Source organism: Dromaius novaehollandiae, chromosome W (genome assembly GCF_036370855.1).
Source record: "Dromaius novaehollandiae isolate bDroNov1 chromosome W, bDroNov1.hap1, whole genome shotgun sequence".
NCBI lineage: Eukaryota > Metazoa > Chordata > Aves > Casuariiformes > Dromaiidae > Dromaius > Dromaius novaehollandiae.
In genome coordinates this window covers 57277360-57297809 of record NC_088130.1, presented here as the reverse complement: position 1 = coordinate 57297809, position 20450 = coordinate 57277360, and the positions used below count along the sequence as shown (strand labels likewise).

Sequence of the window (20450 nt, the reverse complement as noted above, 5' to 3'; positions counted from 1 at the left end):
TGCTGGTTGATCATGTTGCCTTCCATGCACACAGGTCTCAGTGTTAGTTGGGCTGGGTACCATCTGCAGCAACGAATCCTAGAAGGTCCAGTGATGACTACAGAAGTAGCTTCTTGCACCCTTCACCACACTCATACAGCTGCCATATATCTTGGTTTCCCAAGATACGTGCTTTTTTACTGTGCAGAAGTGCGAGGACAGAATTGGAGAAATGTTTGTATCTCTGTATGCTAGAGCAAATTCTAATGCTCACATGCAAACCAGCTGCATAGCACAGGCACAGTGCCTTTTGGGAAGTGGTAGATTCACACTGCTTACATGTATAATGCATGGTGTTCTGCACATGAACAAAGTCCAACACTTCCTCTAAGTGGTGACTTACCATTCTTGCCCAGTAGGCGGAACCCTTCCTAGTTAGGATTTGGTGGAGAAACTCCAGACATCCTTAAACTCACATGGATGCTCTCACTTCCCAACCCAGGACCTCAATCCAGTATGTGCTACTTGTTTGAAAATAAGTCCACAACCTTTCCATTCTCAGCTTATATGCCCTTGCCAGATAAAACCAGGATTCCCAAGAGCATTGTCTTATATAAATTCATGTCACAAATCTGTGTTCTCTCTGAAGTGAAACATGGGGGTCCTAATCTGGATGGGTTATTATAAGCATTTTGTCCAGAACCACAGCAGAAAGCTGCTGCTTTACACAGAAGTAACTTATGTATGTAACTACCTGTACAGAAATTCTTAATGCGTTGTTTCTGTAAGAGGCAAAGTCCAGAGCACTAACTTCTGCATATGACTCTGGAATGATTTGCATTCCATCCGTGGTATGTGAACCAGAGTCTGGAAGTGTCTGTCCTAAGGCCATATCATGTCTTCACACCTTTTTCTGAAATACCAGGGGATATCATTGCTAACTCGTTTCATAATAAAAGCCATGAGCAGAGCCTAACAGAAAATAAAAGGCAATTTGCTAAAACCAAAGCTTCAGCAAGTCTCCAGAATTCAAGGAAATGTGGAGATTTGAGGCAGAGGGAGTTATTTATTGCTTACCTGTATCAGAAACACTTGAACAGAGTGGTCATCTTGGTCTGTTGCAGTGAAGCACAGACTCTTTCTATTTGCTCTTTTTATCACCATTTGATCCCAGAGTCTGGTGTTGAGAATCAGTCTCAAACTGCCTTGATTTCGCATAACTAAAGTAAGAAGGTTTATATAATAAGTAATTGTAACTACCTTCAGTTTTATTCCAGCAGTGTTCTGCAATACTTGTATACAAGTAATGTTTTCATGAATTATTCTTTTTAAGTTGGTCTAAAACCTGACATTTTGAATGTTTTTTTTAAAAAAGGGTTGTTTTTTTAAAAAAAGGGTTGTTTTTTTTAAATAGCAAAACATTTTAGTTTCTCTCAATACATTTGGCATACAAAACAAATAATCCACCACAAATGTACAGTGCAATACAAAAAATGGCAGCACATTTAAAACAACATTCCAGAAGTGACTTGAAAGTCAGTGCTCCTGGAAAAGCAGAATCAACAAAGAGCAAACTGTCAGACTGGTGACTGAACTAAAGCTGCTTTGCAGCAGAAATACACAGAGCCTAACATCAGCAAATGCACAAACTGAGTGAAAAATGCTCAGGCAAGGGAGTGCCCCAGTTTGTGGGGCAGCTAAAATTATCAAGCAATGTTAAAAAGACTTTCAGCAATTTGATTTAAATAAAACTAGATGCTCAGTTACAAACGTTCTGAGATTAATTCATTCTGCCAGCAACAATACAAGTTATTTAGTGTTTTGTGTATGTGTTATTTAGTTACTTCATTCTTACTTAGCCTTGATTGCAACATTCCACATTTATTGCTAGAAGTGTCATTAAGCCTCAGGGATCCTCTGCCTCTTTCAATCCAGGTTAAAGAAAGCTTGTTAAATACAAAGAGCTTGCAGTTGATCTAAAAGAGAAAAGCATAATGAAAATTGCCAAAGAATGACAATTTTACTGGTTTTAAAACTTTATTTATATTTTAAGCCTTTTGATAAGGCTTTAGATACATATGTATACATATATACACACACCTATATAGATACAGCAACATTAAAGCTGACAGTCAATTACTTAAAATGAAATTACTCCAGATCTATGCTAAACTTTCTGCTAATTAAGTCATGGAAAACATTCAGCATGAATCTCAGTTTTCATCTTCACTAGCTCTTCATCTGTGGTATCCACTGACAAAGGTGAACTTGTTCCATGAGATCTATAACCCTATTACTTTATTCATTAAAAACCTTATGCAGCACAGCATGCCAGTACTATCAGAGAAAAAAGCTTCAATGTTCCGACAGGACAGATTTAATCAATGATAAAATTAGCTAACTTTCAATTTTAAGATTTTTTAAAACATATGCATGACTGCTATTTACTAAGAAAATAACAACTTGAAAATTAAGAATAGCAATATATGTTCCGCTGGGCCAGAAAGATAATCTGTGTTTTAGATGAATTATAAAACTAATTAGTTGGCTAACACATTGTTTTTTTCTCAGAAATGTTTTGTCATAAAAAAATCTTAAATCACTTCCAGTTTTGAAGTTTTAGTTAGTAATGGTAGGCTTAGCAATCTACTGTGAAGATACTCATAAACATACAACCATAGAATGAAGTTTTGAAGCATAGTAACTTACTGATAGGGACTATAGGATGAATAGATATCAGATGAAAAAAGAAATATCAGCCTACAAAAAAATCAGTTAGCAGAGGCATTATCTAGAAAAGTGAAAATTTAAAATATTAACCAAAGTGATGTTTAGGTCACTGTAATCTCTAATAGATCTAGATATTATTTTTAACAACAAGAAAACTACTTACCATGAAGGCTTTATGAAATACGCACCTGTAATACATTGTGTTCTGCTTCTTCTCCAGTTATAATTTCAACTTTACCTAATAGAATTTTCTCCACTGGCTTGGAAATACAAGCAGCTGCTGATTCAGTTAGTGTTGCATTCTTCAAGAAAGCTGTTTCTGAAAGATGATAAAAAAAAAAGGAAATTCCCCCCCTTTTTTTGTAGAGGAAATATTTTTCAGACAACAAAACTAACACTTTTCACAGCCTGTCACTTCAGTACTCTCTGTGGTGCTTAATGTCAACTAGTGTTTTTAATAAGTTTTGGGACAAAACTAGTAAATAGAGGAGAAAAAGTAAAAGGCTGGAATACTGCAAAATATCATACCTGTTTAGACTCATTTTGAATTGAATGGGGTTCTCTGCAGATGCAGAGGTTTGCCCCAGGAACAACTTGTAGGAACAAGCCCTAAATAATTAGAAGTTGAGTTTCCAAATGAAACTGGTCTGTTATATTGCTGTGCAGATTCATAAACAATGAAAGGCATATGTCCCAATAATCCGAACAGCAATACATGTACAATAAAGACTTGACAGAAAGGAACATACGTTACAAGACAGTTGTAGATTTGCATAATTTAGATATGTTTTCCATAAGCTTTTGGTTTTTTGATTTGTAAGAATGTCCATACAAAGTAAGAGGCTCCAATACATCCATTAGTAGAGATGGGTGCAAAATTTCAAGAGAAGGCTCAAAATAGTGGCCTATTTGGGATTCCCCCACAGCCTAGGTTTATGTGGCTAGCCTAGTGGGAAAGCTTACACCAGAGTCACAAACAACCCTGAAATCTGTCTGTATAGAAGTTTCAGTCCTACAAATTTGTACCCCCTTAGGGTACCAATAATGCAATGCTATTTATATGAACAGTCACAAAATACAAACAGCAGACAGCTTAAAATTGTAGCTCAAAAATGCAGTCCAAAATGTATTCACAAAATTCATTGTATATTTTCAAGTAACATACACATTTGTAAAACTCTGTCCTTTCCTAAATAACTTAATCATTCATTATGAAGTTAGTCCATCCAGTCCAAACCAGATGTCATAAACTAAATCACAGCTGCTTTTTGAACGCAAATTTCTGGCACATACAGTAATGGGTGTACTAGTGACTGGATAACTTCAGAATTGATGAAAATTACTAAGCACTATTCATTTGACATTCTCTAAGACATAGTGAAATAATAAAGCTAACTCTACTTGTTTGCTAAATATACTTACTTGTTTGTGGATGAACATGAAAAGATTCTATGTACGTGGATGTTACTTCTGCTTTGTATGAATCAGCTCCATTACATGTCTTGGGATGCTTTTCAGGACTCTAGAAAAATATGGGGAAATAAGAATTCCTATTTAAATAAAATGGCTATGTTACTTCATATCAAGCAGAAAGTTGGACCATTTAATGTATATTGGGGTGAAGATTAGGAAATTGTAATATATTAAGAGTAAAAACTGACAAATGATACAATTTCAGTCTCTAATGGAAGTAATTTTATTATCACGAAATCAGTACTTAATTCTTTCACCAAGAATGGCATCTTTGTAAGGATCCTGGACTAGGATTTAAATCCGCAAAAGGACTTATATGTTTAAGTACCAGCTAATTTCCAGTTTAAGCACTTACACCCCAAAAGAATAGTTGAAAAACTCCCAGGCACCTTGAATTTAACCATGGAGGAATTAAAAATCTCACTGACTTTCAGTTTTTGCAGATAAAGTTTTCTAGGCACTTCTAAATAAGTGCTTCTGACTACTGACAATGCTCAGTGACTAAACTCCTAGCTTACACCTAATTCCTGGTCCTAACTCATAACCCGGGCCTACGGTTTCCAAGCTTTTTCACTGGCAGATAAGCATCGTGTTTTCATTCTGCTTCTATGAGAAACTGAATTTCAGTTTTATTCTAAATGGTACGGTCCTCAGTTTGGGAACCACTTCTTTTGTCTAAGCTTCCTTCAGGACTTGATCCATTAGGCTGTCTTACTGCATGCACAATATAGCTTATCGTGGACAATATCTACGATGGGGGGTTCAATTTCTTCCTCTGCCCAAGAGAATTCATACTCATTTTTCTATCTCTTAACAGCTATAATGGAAACTATTAGAGTGGTGGGAGCTGCATTCTCTTCTCTCCTGTTGTGGCTGTTCCACTTTGCTTGGTTATTTAAATAACCCTTTTTCAGGTCAAAGTATGAGCATAAGGAAAGAGTGCCTACCCATACGAGCTAGTAATAAGAGTACTTATCTAAGATGGGGAAGATAGGGCTGCCTACCCCTCCACTATCAAATATTTAGATATTTCCTATACATCAGACACTGGAATCATATTTACTCATATCTTAAAAAGAACAGAAGGAGCTAGAAAGAATCAGTCTCTGAGAAATTTTATATTCATAAATAGATTAATCTTGGTAACAGTCTGCCAGTATATACAAATCTTACCAAAACTCTCTCAATCATGTTTTCTCCAAACACAAAATCAGAATTGCTGCTGTTTACTATACTTCTGTCTTCAACTTGCTGAGTTCTACAGGAACAAAATAAAATAAGCATGTGATTTAGAACTTTGTAAAGAATATATAAGTTCATGCATTTACTTTACCACACCATACATTGAAGATGAACAAGCAAAAAAAATGAGCTCTTTAGGAATTAGACAAAGTCTTTAAGAGAATCTGAGACTATTTTCTACATAACCTTCACAAAAAGTATGCAGGGTGTTACACTGTGTTTCATGAAGATTCTCAAGGATGTTCCTTAAAAGCGAAGGCCAGGAGCAAAATAGCGTGCTTCCTTCTCAGGGAAGTATCTTACTCCATTGGCTTTAACATGTTGCATTTCTTTCTCTACTTCCTTTTACTCCAGCAAAAGAGTGCCAGCAACAATTATCCCTCCATATTCGTGCAGCTCTGGTGTCCTTCGGAATAGCCTACTCCTCAGTGCTCCACAGGCACTCCACCATCCACCTAACATCTTGGAAAGGCAGACAGGCAATGTATTCTAATGCACACAGACTCCATATAAATTCACGTAAATACTGCAAAAACATAAAGGGATGATAGCAGATGGCTTATGATGAGGCATAACTAAAACAGGAAACAGAGATCTTTACATTTTTCAATGATCTGTCCTATTGATGTACTTAACCCGAGAACTGAACAAAACTAAATACATGCAGTCCTTTGGTATTGACCAAATATAGTTTGGGGGTACAGATCTGAGAGAAAATTTCATGTGGCAGATAAATTACTTCATGGCTAGGACTTGGAGTTCCTAGAGTGTGACTTGTTTTGGCAGAAGCTACATTAAAACAACACTTGCTCTTCTTCCCCCTTCCCTCACATCTCTTTTTTCCTTCTCAGGGTCTCAGGATAGCCCGGTGAAAAAAGCTACTTTTTTTTTTGCATTGTCACCCTAAATTACACTCAGTTGGCCTCTTTCCTCTAAGGAGATTTTAAAAGAAGAGGATCTTTGTTTTTTAAATAGTGATACTGTCACAACTTGTAAAAAGTATATTAGTTGTACATTACATTCAAGAATATACAATATAAACAGAGTTGTCATTTGGCCTGCTAATTATATAGCCACTTCAAATGAACATGATCCATTTTTTATAAAAGTCACTAGAAAAGTCCTTGTAAACCTCCTTGTGTGGAAGATGGTTTTGGTCCTGTTTTTTGACAAAAGCCTTACAGGTCATTCATGATTTCTCTAGAGCTTAATCACTGTCTCTCTTGCTGGCAAAGTCTAAACCATTCAAATTCTTGTCCTCCCTCTGCTCCAGAAAGATGACTTGGCAGGAAGATGAGCTGATGTTCTGTCACAAACTGTATACTTTAGCACAGCTTATTAATGCTCTTCCAGTTTGTTCATCACCCTTGGGAGAGCTTACAGGCAGTTGTGTCGTGCAAAGGACATTCTTGATGATAAGCTGGGTTAGCTGGCAAAACTTTGATGATCCATCTCTAAAACTAAGCTTTTATGTTCACAACTACAGTGTTCTTGAAGTCTCTTCACATAGGATGAAGGAATTCCCAAGTATAGGCTTCCTCCATTTTACACTTAGGGGAATAACTGTTCCTTAACATCCCTATGTTTGATGGGTTGCTAAGACTAAGAAGAAAAATAAAAATAAAAATAAAATAATCAGTCTCTTTATCAGCCTTGAATCCTTCCATACATGCAGTTTTGTGCCATGAACAGGGAATCTGAAGTCAGTTTAAACTAATTAATTCCTTAGCCTTTCATAAAGGAAACTCCCCACTAAAATTTGCTAAATTGTGATCAATTTCTATCTTGATATTTCATCCGCGGCACTATCCAGGCTGCTGCACTGGCAGATCAGTAATAATAGCATTCCAGAAGAGCTAAAACCCAGAACCTAGAGTTTTGCCTCAGAACAATGAGGGAAACAGATTTTGATTACTTTGAGAAATGTAAGAAATTAGAAAAAAAGTAATCAATGCAGGATCTTTCTTTTTGCAGACAATTAAAGAGGAAGTGCCAGCCTTAGAGTCTCATTGAAACCTCAATACCCTTATGTTGCTGCAGGGCAAGAACAAAGTATGCCAAGGATGACATTGCCGAGGAGATGCAAAACAGATGCACAGAATACAGGGAACTACCACTAAAAAGGAAGAATTGGAGAAGAACTGTGGACAAGATACTGGAAAGAGACTACAGAAAGGGAGGAGGCCCAGGTACTCAGCTGCTCCTTCTCAGAGCATCAAGAGTGATCCAGGTAGCTGCCAGTCCCAGTGCTGGCCTCAAACCCTTGCAGGTTTTCAAGCAAACCCTTGTCTGAAGCTGAATACAGGACTAGAAGCCTGCATTTTCCTAGCACTGTATTTCTGTCACTTAATACACAATTTCCTTTCCAAATTGTTAATCAGACTCAAAAAACCTGCAAATTTCTCCTCTTCAGTTCATTACTGTAACCTACAGAAATGTTCCCTTTTTTTTGTATTTATATGCAGCTTAATAAACGTGTTCATTTAAAAACCTGTTATTGTCAAGTTACATATGAGAAAACAGCTATGTCAAAAGGATTCTTCTTAACTATTGTAAAGCAACAAGCACTTTCTACAGATCAAAATAATAGCACTTAGACCCCCCCCAGCAATCTCAGCAAAGCAGTAAGCACCTATTTAAGTTATTATTTTACTCAGCAAATAAATTAACATTTATCACAATTGTGATAATACACAAAATTAATCAGGCACAGAATACATCACACAGATTAGCAAACCCTCTTTAAAAAAGAAAAGAAATAGAAATACCATAAGCATTTTAAAGTGCTGCTACTTGTCAATGCGAAAACATTGCATAGCATTTCTCTATCCATTTACTTCACAAAAGAAGCCACTCACCTATCTTTTCCTAGATATTGTACAGGTGACAGAAGGTAAATGGGTTTGAAATATTGGTATCAACTGATTTGAAAGGCAGCACCATATTCCCTTTAGGTTTTCCAATATGAATATTACCCTCATTCTGAATCTGCTAAAAATGTAACACGCTGTATGATTTCATGTTGTCCTCATAGGGCATCATCACAGCATTAATTATAATAGAAGAGGACAGGCTGGTTCTTCCAACATAACACTGAGCATCTGCCCTCTAATGACACTCTTGCTGAGCAGGATTAAGAATCCAAGTTGTCTGAGCATGTAAAATCCCTCATCTCCTCAGAATCCTGGCACTGTGCATTACAAATTTGTGTGCAAGAACCTTTATCTGTGATCCATCAGGCCCTGAAGAAGACTGGAATTGAATCCCTTGCAGTTAACATGTTCTCTCCTACCTCTGTGGGTGTGAGGGGGAGTGGGGGTACCATAATACATTTATTATCAATAGCCCCGGTAGTTTTGATCTCATGTGTATTCCTGAGGCTCACAACTTCCATGTAAAAATCTCTAATCAAGCCTCAACACGCAGTATCAACACCCACAGATAAACCCACTGACACTAAACTGGTTAGTCACAGATCTGTAGCATTCTCATGCAGCCAGTCTCTAAAGAGAGCTAATAGCTTTTGCGTTTTTTTGCACTTTTGCATCAGTATGAGCTCTTTCAGTCGTATACAAAGGCATCAGAGTGTAGGGCAAGTTCCAGCTACCTGTCCAGGCAAGTCAGCTTCCTCACACAGCAGTTCTAAAAGCCGTGGTGGACAACCCATGCCTGCACAAAGATACGACCCCATCACACTATACTAGCTGTTCACTCCAGAAATTCTGGCACGTGCACAGAAGTAGGGCACCAGTTGCAGCATTCACCATGTCTTCCAATCAGTACTGTATGGTTCTCTTCATGCCACCTGTGTCCAACACACACACATATTTTGGTAATTCTCGAGTTTCTCTGCAGCCAAAATATTTATGAGATGGTGCACCTATGCAATCAGAAGAGACTGCTCCGATGGGACACAAACATGACCACAAACATTCAAAACCAAGCAGTATTTTCAGCTGGCAAAGCTGCATGAGATGGCAAATTAAAGTAGCTTCTTGCTTGGGGGTTGCTAACAAGAGACAAGCTGTCCCACAGAGATTATCACTGGCAGGAGTCCATTCCTTATGGCATATGGAACTCATTCATGTCAGCACCACAGGTCCTGGCACCACACACAAATACCAGTAAGCACAGTGTGGATGTAGATAGCATGAGCACAGTACTATGTTAGACATGTAGAGAGAAAGGGCAGGCCTCAGGCCAAATGACAAAGTGGTGTAGGAATACATTAGAAATCTTACCGTGTTGTTTTAGGGCTAGCAAGATTCATGCTAACAGATGACCTTGCTGCTGTCTTCAAACTTACTGAATTCCCAGCTGAGGAATAAGAGCTGTTTTCAGATAACTAGGAATAATATAAGCAGATGAATTAATTAATCCAAGCATATTCTCTGCAATAAACAGGTCTGCTAGAAATCCAAAGCCACTGAGGTATATATCTGTGGTAGCTGACAGTTTCCTCCCACTGTGTACTAAGCCAGTGCCCTTAACAATATCCTTTAAATCTATGGGCTAAAATGTTACTTTCTGAAAAAACAAACTCAAAAAAGACCCCCAAACTTGATTTGCCCACAGAACCCCAGTGTCTGAAAGTTAAGACAGGCTGCAAAGAAGGTATGTTTTGCAAACACAGTCAGCACTGGTACAACAGTTCCCTCTCTAGTCAGTAATTCATTGTTTCCACTGAAACTGATATGAGAACTTCCTTTGAAATCCTGCAGCTAAATAACTGCTTTAAAACTGTTGTTTTTAATTTGATTGAGCTCCAAACAAGTATATTAGCCATTAAAATCACTTTTCTTTTTACCTGAACATATGCTCCTTTCTTAATCACTAGAGATGCTATGGGATTTTCAGGATATGTGAGGGCTTGTGGTGGCTGTAAAATGGCAGGTCTAATGACATTCCGCAACTGATTTTGTGACAAGCATCCTGCAAACAAAAATAAAATATTTAAACAAAGACTTTTTCTTCACATCTAATTCACATCTATGTGTCTTGCCCCTTTAACTAAAAGCTGTAGAGCACACTTAAATAGCAGTTATTGCTATTGTTTACTATGTGTTCTGAAAAATGCTAATCCCTTCTAAAATATACAATTTGCATTGAAACCAACCCATGTTATCCCATTAAAATAGAAGGGTAACACAAATACATACAGATACACATATATATATATGCACACAAATATATACATATGTGTGTGCATATGTGTATACATATATGTATATATCTCTGTGTGTGTGTGTGTGTGTGTGTGTGCACGCGTATATATATATATACACTCAAACAAATCAGCACTGCTTTGTGATAGATATGTCAGCTGATACTTCAGATTTAATCCTGCACCTGCAGATGCCAAGAAGGATTCCTCATTGCCTTCGCTGGGAGCAGAGTTTCAGCCTCGTTCAGTCATGTATCAGAAATGTGGAATTCGACTACTCAAGGTTATAATTGCTCCACTCAGAAATTAATATAACCATAAGCAGTCAGAGCAGAGGCTCAGAACAGAGCTCACAGGATCCGTATGTCCTCAGATAAATAACTTACAAACTTCATAAAGCATTCACTCAGCACTAAGGAGGGCTGTCATTTTTATCTGTTCTTTATCTGTTAAGACGGTCTTTGTGGAACAAGAGTCAATATAATATTGCAATGACAATTACCTTCTTTTGTACTTTTGATAGTGTTCCTTCGAAGAAGAGCTGAGGTCATGAATATGTTATTCTTCTTTACTAAAGAACAAGGAATTTAAACTTTAATAATAAGTAATAACAAATCATAAATTATTCATCTATGCATCTGTAACCTATCACCATTTTGGTAGTATTTGAGCAATATTCTAGAATTCATCCAAACAAGATGTCTGAGATAACTACTACTGTCTTCATTTTACAGTTGAAGAGATTTAGGCATGGAAAGCACCACTGTTGTTTTGGTTACGTCAGAGAAAACATCTCTTGGATATCAACAGATGCTTTAATCTCATAAAATCCCACTTCGGCTGCTGGTGCTGCTAGTTTGCAAGAGCCATGGAAATGCAAATGCTATCTGGTCCAGTCTCATGGGTTTTTAAGGATCAGTAAATTAAGGTACCCTGCCCTAATATTTGCTTTTCTACATAAATATTTGTTGTTGTTGTTGTTTTCTTTTTTTTAATTACCTGTCTGGGAGGGTGGAAAGGTAGGAAGGATGGTAAAGGAAGATGATCGTCCTCTTTTCTGAGAAAGTGTTGTATCTGAAAGGATAAAGAGACTGAAATTACCCTGTGTTCGGAGCCAAAAAAGATGGATTTTTTAGGTTAGCCAATTTGACGTCATGCCTTCCTTGGTAGCAGAATCAGCTTATTATCTGCTAACTTCCAGCTTTCTGAGATAGACTTTCAGGTTATGTCTTTGCTGCTGAATCAGAGGGGTCTCTGAGGCCAAGCAGCACAGCCTGGATTATCCACCCTGCTTACGGCTCGTCACCTTTACAGTGGTTCTGTCTTGGAGACAGCCATTGGAGTGGTTCAAAACTGAGCCAGGGAGTGAGCTAACAGTTCAGCGCTGTGGACAATCAAGAGGCTTAACACGCAAGCTTGCTCCAGAACCTTGCTTTATTTTTGATATAGGCATACTCCTCCCACTGTATCTACTATTTTTATATATGACTTCAGTGTAATTTTCAGGGTAAGCCAAACTTAGGTTATCTTAAATCCTTTTAGCTATGTTTAGGTGTGCCACAGGACTGGATAAAACAGAATATAGTTTATATATATTAAGGCCTAAACTCTGAAGTAACATTCTGGCCCCGTCATTACATTAAATAAATACTGTAAGACCCATATCATTCCTATCGCATAGTAGCCTTCAATGACTTGTGTGTATTTCCCCCAAATATCATGGAAGGAATACCGTGTCATTAAAAGGACTTCCAGGTCAGTTGGCAGCTGGATGGAAGTTGAGGCCTTTCTGAAAATTGCTTTACATTTTCATGGATTCCTCAAGGAACACTGATCTCTTCCACAAACCAGGGAATCTCATTCCTTCCCAGCCCCCCTCCTCCCTTGATTGAGTGAACAATTCCAGGAAACCATATGAAATATACACATTCTTCACCATTTTATGTAATATTAAAGTATGGAAAATTAATATATTTTTACTTAAGATGGTACTTACTGGAAATTAATGTCAATGTTTACGTTTTCCTGACTTGGAATACTTCTACAGTGCAGACACATTTCTTAGACGGGAAAATACCTTCTCTTCTTTACCAGATGAGATTACAGAACTACAGTAATTAAAAAGGTGAATGGAGCTAAACAGCATACCTGTGTTGGACTGTGAGTCAGACTTCTGGAGAGTAAAAGATGATGATCTTGCACGTTTTCTGGAACAACTAATGAAATCTAAAGAAAAGTAAATATAATGTTCTGTAGAAACAGTTTGGTAGCAGATTTTGGCACAATGGTATGATACAGAATTAAAACTTGAACACAATAAATTCTAGGAATGATTTATAGGAACAGCTTTAAGGCAGAATCTAAGAGTGAAAGAAGGCCTTCGAATCTCAGTCGAGACCTGGTACAAAGCCCTAGGGAGTCTTCTTTATTTCTACCAATGTCAGGGGACCTAAAACCAGCACTTAGTTCAGCGCCCACAGGCTGAGTGCATTAAGAATGAGAAGTTACATTATAATGTGGCCTAAATGAATAGAAAGGAGCAGAGAAGAGCTAATACAGCTAATGAATATACCTGACTATTTTTCAGGAGTTCTGGAGTTCGGCTCTCTGACAAATGTGAGAGGTAAGATGGGAGAAAGATTCTGGAGGTAAGACAGAGACATACTAGGAAATACTAGGAGGCTTTACAACCCAAGTAGTCTGAGTCTGTTAACAGGGATTTGTCCTGGCTCATACAAAGTGAGAGTTTAAACACTATTTTCACAGGCAATGGTCAAATCTATGAATAAGCCAGTGTATTATTATACTGTTTCAATGAAGTGATTATTACCATTTTCAGCTTTGCAAACTGGGTCTTCTGCAGGCCTCTGGAAAAAAAATAGAAGGGTGGAAGAGTCAAGGAGAATAGATTTGCCATTTTTTACAGTAGGACACAAAGTGTATCAATCCAACATATGTATATTAAAAGCAGTCTTGTCCCAACTTTTGCTTGTTCTATTTTGAGCCCAATTATTACGAGTCTTCACCCAGGCAAAAGTCTCTTATTGCCACTAGGATCACTGCCTACAGAATCCTTATTTCTTAGCATTTTCTATCAGTTATGCAAAACAAAAGCTTAAGATTTTACCTTTGAAGGATGGTCCTTCTTTTCAAAGACAAATGTTGGCTGGGCAAGCACTGATCTCTCTGGAAAAGAGGAAAGGTAATTTTTAATAACAGTTCTGTAGTAGCACTTCTCAGCCATAGTTCTCAAAGTGCTCTACGAACAAAATCAAGACTTTACCCCCTTGTTACAGATTAAGAAGCTAAGGAGCTGCAACGATGTACAATATTCTCTATAAAAAAAGGCTAAGGTCCACACTCCCAGTGTGAGTTTTGCCTAACTAGAGGCCGTAGGATTGTCTCATATTTATTTTACACTTCTTTTGGTTAAAAAAGAAGAAATTGCCTTTCATCCAGTGCCTTTAGCCTTTACAAACAATGTGTTTGATTTTGTGGTCTAGGCAAACTTAAAATTCCCAGCGGATTTCCGTAAGAATACCAGATATGCTTTAGGGGACTAAATAATAATAACAGCATTTTGGTTTTTAGACCTCATTAAGTAGTAAGTTAGGAAATTACACTTTCTCTTCCCCTTATCTCATATATGGAGCTCCCTCTTATACCCTAAGAAGTTAGCAAGAATGCAGCCTTTAATTTTGATGGATGCAAGTCCAGACCCTTGTTCCCATTATAGTAGTGCTGGAATTGTATTCAAAGAGCCTCACAGTTTCAACTCCCAATCTGTTTAGGTTTTGCATAGGCTTTTATATGTGATGTGCCAGTCTTCATTCTTTAGCAAGCATCTTTTCTCTCTTCCGGATTCCTCCTCCAACCTCATTTTTTATGATATCTCAGTATCTATTTTTAAATCACAGAACAGAGATGGTCTTCAGATCCTCCATCCTGTTTCACAGGCACATCGGCTATACCTGTGTCCCTCTGTGTTCACAAACATATTTTCTAAATATCTGAGCACTCTTGTTGTTCTCCTCTCGAATGCCTCCAGACAGTTCGACGTCACATGTGAACTGTGTCACCCAAGATGGAGCAAGAGACCCAACTGAAGCCTTACCAGTGCTGAGTAAAGTGGAAGGATTATTACTTGTCTTACATGTGATATTACTGCTTGTTTCCCATCTCTTATGCTTGCTTTCCCCTCTAACAACATGGCATTGCTGACCCAATGCATGCAAGAGCCACCAAAAGCCTTAGATGCATTTCTGCAAAATGGTGCCTAGCCTATCATTTCTTATCTTCTTGCTTTGTCTGACTATTCCTACCTAAGCATGGCTGTTTGCATCTGTTGCCTTTGAAGTGCATCACCTTTATTTTTCCAGCCCATCAAAATTAGCCCATCAAAATTAGAATCTTGTCCTTTAATGCAGTTATAGACCCTGACAGCTTGATGACATCTGCAAATTTCATAGGGGTTCTCTCTCTTTCAAATCATGAATGAAAATTTTTAGCACTGTCTTCAGGACAGACACTTACAGAGCCCCAACTGATGTGGAGCTTCCATTCTGACAATAAATCACTGATAGCTATGTTGTGGTTATAATTTTCCACGAAATCTTCACTAGCTTGCTTATGAGATTGTCAAGTGAGTGTCAAAGTCAAGATATCTACCTGTAAGGCCTATCTCCTTACCCTAGGAAGAAAATTAAGTATTTGACGGGATTTGTTCCTGACAAATTCATGTTGGCTGTTACTTAACACCTTGTTATCTGCTACATGCTTACATGAGAGTAGAATATTCAATTTAGATGTTCTATAATTATTTGCCAGTATTTATAGACCGAATGTGTACTATGTACTTATCAACAAGAACAAAGAAAATATGGCCTCCCAGCCATGTTTACACTTCCCATTCTTTAGGTTTCAGATAAATTAATGCCTAACGTCAGTTTTAATGTATGAGTATGATATATAAACATACCGAGTTCTATAGATCAAATTCTATTCTTGGGTACACCTCTGCATTTCTTAGATATGACTGAAAACAACTTTGGATCCATGTTCTTTTTCCTTATAAAACTTTTTTCAACTTACTTATCCTCTGGATCAAATTTTGCGTTGATTTAGGGCTCATCTTACTCAAATGATTTACTTCAGGCTACTTACTTTGTTAAGAATGAGAACTTCATAGCCTGTGCAACTCCAATGGGCTAACCTGGTTGTTGGTGTAAAAGAAGAAAAAGCTGTATTCTCCAATACCATCAATTAATGGCACAACAGAAGAGCACATAGGATTCACCTGATGAAAGCTTGAGAAGTCTGCAATTTGCAGAGAACAGAAACAAGCAGATGCTGAGCATGAGATATTGGAACTGTTTTAGATGTGTACTTTAAGGGATGATGCACGTATTTCTCTCCATGGAGGACAAGGAGAGACTAGAATGACTACCGAGCTGTACAACTGCCTCTGGCCAGAGAAATCCCATGCTTGACATGTTGTCAGCTGCCACATGTCAGAACATGTATTGTGTACACATCCTTTTTATTACACTAGCTTCCTGTAATTTATATTAGAATATTCATTCTCCTGTTCAAAATAAGTGTGTGTGAAAATATATGGATCAGTATGTTCCATTTTGGCTTGCACACATAACTACAACCAAACCAATCAATTACTTAAAGGTTTAATATAGCTAGCATCAACCTCTCATGGGAGGGTTAAAACTACTGAATAAATGCATCATTCAAACACTGACAGCAATTTTTACTTCATGTTTAAATTCTGTATTTACATGGGAATTATGTGTGCAAAGGACTGAATTTAGCAAACTTGGTATACTTCGCAGTGAAGATCTGGTTGCCCGTATGTGGCCCAGAAGCATCATTTTGTCCTTAATAGAAACAGCAGACAAAAACCTCATACTGTTCAACTCCAAAAAAGATAATTCCTTGTCACTGAAAGTCAAAGAAAATTTCCATAGTCTGGTTGCAGCTGGGAGTGCATGGCATGGCATGTGATGGAGCAGTTCCACTTCTATTCACTAGAGGGGAGTGGCACACATAAACAATAGTATTTCACTGAGATATGATTTATTGAAGATAATAGGCTTTTTTCCTGTCTCCTTTTTTAAAAGAAGAGACTTGTATTCCTATTGAATGAAGACAAAAACAAAAATTAAAGCATAACCACAGAAACCTTTATACTCTGCACAGTACTTCTCACAGCTCAGAAGCCAGCAGTATTTTTAAAGGTACATTTGCTACTGTAAAGCATGGAATTAGCAAAGAGTGAATGCTATGAAAAAGGAACTGACTTTCTATCACTGAGCTAACTTTTGTTGGAGCTAAAAGGCTGGAGGGAGTTTGCAGGGATTAGGGAAGTTCACTGCAATTTAAACAACAAAATAATTCCAGTAATAGTTTAAAACCCAGGAGTTACTGAAGAAAAATTCATAATTGGTTGATTTCCAACAGACAAATGTGAAGCTAGGATATAATGGTACCTCTTAAAGAAAAATAGGCATATTTTGAAAATGCAGTAAATATGAAAGATATATCCCATTAACTCTTTTGGAGCCAAAGGGAAAATTTTCTTGCCCTCAGTATATTTTGTCAGAAGTTGCTGATGCTGTCACGGTTACTCCTTTTCACTTGGGAGGTTTTGTACTCCTTCTACCCAAAGCAAGAAAACCTTTCTGTAATGCCTGAAAAATATTCCATGCAATTGACCTGTAAGATCTTCACTTCTCAGTCAGGCCTGTTGGTAACAAAGTTTTAAAAATATATTTGTTTAAAGTATATATGTAGCCAACACATCAATTTCCAATTACATTTTAAACTTCTCAGATATTTGAATACAAGATATCTGCAGCTGATCTCCACGGAAAGAACAATGCAGAATTAGCTGTGGATATAACGCAACTGCATCAAGGAATTAACACAGTCCTGTCAACGTTCTCATTTTAACACTGGTGAGCAATTTTGCATTTTTCTCCTCGTTTTTCTGCCCGAAGGTTGCTGCTGCCAGGGTGGGTGGCAGCCAGGCTGTGCCTGACACTGTCCCAGGGAAGAGGCAGCAGCAGCCAAGGCCGGGTGCACAAAGCCAGGAGTGCAGGAGCGCGGTGGGCTGGAGCGGCTGTCCCTCCTCCTCCTCCTCCTCCTCCTCCTCCTCCTCCTCCTCCTCCTCGCCAACAGGACAAACAGACAGGCACAGGCTGGCTAGCGCCTGGTTAAGACCAGGCCGCTCCAGTCCTCAGCAGCTTGGTACTTCTGGATAAAAGAGGTTGTTGGAAAAGTTACCACAAAAACCTGCCAAGTGGGCTGCCTCTGGCTGCTCCGACTGGAATAATCCACCAGCCTCAGCCAAGAGTCCAGCCGCAGGACCTGTCTGCCTGCCCATGAGTAATAACCACAGACTGGGCTCTCCTCTCCTCGCAGAGCCCCCAAAGCTGCTCAGTTAGAAGGAACTCAGCCTAATGTTTGCTGCATTCAGAGTTCAAAATGAGCCCTTGCCTGCAAGACACATTAGAAATGTTTCAGAAATTCATTTCTAAATGAAATTTCCAAACTTCTAACACATTAGAAATTCACTTGTCTGAGATCTTTTCCACACGGCCTCCTGGCTCCAGCCTCCAGGGCTGCACAGAAGGTCTACCCAACCATGCTCTGGACTCCTGCCCTGCCCTGCACGGCGGGTACGCGGGGCCCAGGCCGGGTGCCTGCGCTGCCCCACTCGTCCGGAACCGCCGTCCCCGCTCCCTCGCTCTGCTCCTCCCCGCACGGACTCAAGCTTTGCCTGATCCCCCCGTATGGGCAGCTGATGGGTAAACTACATTAGTTCATACATGCAAGTGGAGCTTGTGTTTTTAAAATTCAGTTTGAAAGAAAATACAAAAAGGCACTTTGGGAAAAAATAACTGCTGGCTGCTGCCTAAGTCTAGGAAGCACTAATCAGCATGACATGCAAGGATATGGGAATAACGTAAAAAATCACTTTCACCAGCTGTGCATGTACCCCACAAAGCCAGCATTGTCCAGGAAGTGGGTCCTTCAGCCTTTTCTGAGACATTCCAGTCCTCACTGCTATTGCTACTGCTTCTGTCTTCCCAAAGCTGTAGAAACTTTACAAAATATATATTAAAAAATATACTGAAGTTTATGGCAGTGTTAGCATTGTTGTTGTTATTATTATTATTCCCTCTTGCCCAGAGAACAGATAAAAATGATCCTTATCCTCTAAGGGCAAAAGACACAGAGGAGAGAATAAAAGCCCAAGCCTAACTCTAATTTTTAGGCAAAAGAAAAATCACAAGTCCTGTGTCAACAGTGGCTGTAAGTGCCATGGCTGCAGTCCCCCAAAACAAAGAGAACCCCCCAAACCTTGAAGACCATGGATAAGAAATTTGCAGATCTCAATACAAATCTTTTATTTCTGAATTTTCAATAGTTAATTTTTATATTTTCAGATTCAAAAGAAAATAAATTCTCTTGCATCTTCACTGTTACCAAATGTGCATGTTGACCAGAAGTTCGAAAACATTTTAATTTATATTCATACCAAAGACTTTCACATTTTTGTATATAAAGTTAGGAATCTATATCTGATAAATAAAAACAGAAGGGTTTATATCAACCAGGATGGCTGACTTCAGTGTCCATCATGAGTGTCCATCAAATGTAAAAATCAATCTGATTTTATATATACATTAAGATGCTTAAATATAGGCAGAGTCTGACGACTATGATTGTTCTTGCGTGTGAATCAATTTTCTTTTCTAGTCTTAGCAACATATACTATTATACAAAGTACAGAGACTGATTTTCTCATTCAAATTAGTTCTATTCAAATTAATTTCATTGGCTAATGAGCCCTTCCAGGCAATTACAAAACTGAGTAGCTATTTAAGGATTCAGCCTTTCAATGGCGTCAGAGGTATGGAGTATCACCTAGCTTTTTAAATAACTGCTCAGTGACTACTGTTGTTCAGGTAGCAGCCAGTTGGTTTTGAAGAAAGCTATAACAACCTGCCCAGTAAATTAATCTAATATCTTCCAGTAAATTAACCTAAACCTTACAATATGTCAGGTGTCTACACCTTGCACTGTGTTCACATTTTCTTCTTTAAAAGAAATCTTAACTGAAAGCCAGATGAAAAGCTGTATTTTAAAGATTTCTCCACCACGCTGGCGAAAGGTTTTGTTCATGTTATTTCTCAGTGGAGTGCTATTGGCCAGTTAGATGGCAAGATTGTCGTGTCTGTATTATTTCTTTCAACTGTCTCAGACAGAGAATTTTTAAATGCCTAATGTCAATCCACTGGGCTTTTCCGGAGCTCTTACTATTCCCAGAACGGTGTATGTTACTTGTGTAGCTCTTCAAAAATAAGCACTAGTCCTGCAAACAGGTATGCAGGTTGTCTCAGCTATGAAACTTAATCCTTTGCACAGAGCTTGAACAAAACAGTAATTCGTAAATTCCATCAAAGATTTAACACTGATAACAAAAGCTAACTCATGAAAAATCATCTCTCTCTTAATTCCGTAAATGAAAATAACAAATCTTTCCTTTTTTTTTTTTTTTGGAAAACAATCCCATTGGCACCTCCTAGTACAAAATTCATTCCAAAACAGAAACCACAGTTTTTACTTTAAACAGTAAAAAAAAAAAAAAAAAGAAAAAGAAAATAAATTTCTTAATCAAAGTTTCATTTTCTCAAATAAAATGAGATCCTGGAAAATCCTATGATCTCCAAATAATGTCAATAGCAGTATCTGACTGACAAAACATTTAACTATGCCCATCCACCTTTCTCTCGCAACATTATAGTAAAGATTATACAATACATAAAAACTATTAAATGAAAAG

At 38.0% G+C, this 20450-nt stretch overlaps 1 protein-coding gene across 11 annotated transcripts in view; it reads right to left on the bottom strand.

Annotated features, from left to right (window-relative positions):
- The window catches only part of LOC112982191 (ran-binding protein 3-like), a 79861-nt gene that overhangs the window by 10495 nt on the left and 48916 nt on the right, over positions 1-20450 (bottom strand). For all 11 annotated transcript variants that reach the window (XM_064501048.1, XM_064501047.1, XM_064501049.1 and 8 more), the window contains 12 exons: positions 13716-13774; positions 13419-13455; positions 12737-12814; positions 11588-11662; positions 11091-11159; positions 10232-10356; positions 9666-9769; positions 5356-5440; positions 4132-4231; positions 2898-3028; positions 1835-1955; positions 1057-1199 (listed from right to left, as the gene is read on the bottom strand). In XM_064501048.1, the coding sequence (XP_064357118.1) occupies positions 1057-1199; positions 1835-1955; positions 2898-3028; positions 4132-4231; positions 5356-5440; positions 9666-9769; positions 10232-10356; positions 11091-11159; positions 11588-11662; positions 12737-12814; positions 13419-13455; positions 13716-13774 (1127 nt within the window). The remainder of the gene's footprint in view (positions 1-1056; positions 1200-1834; positions 1956-2897; positions 3029-4131; positions 4232-5355; positions 5441-9665; positions 9770-10231; positions 10357-11090; positions 11160-11587; positions 11663-12736; positions 12815-13418; positions 13456-13715; positions 13775-20450) is intronic.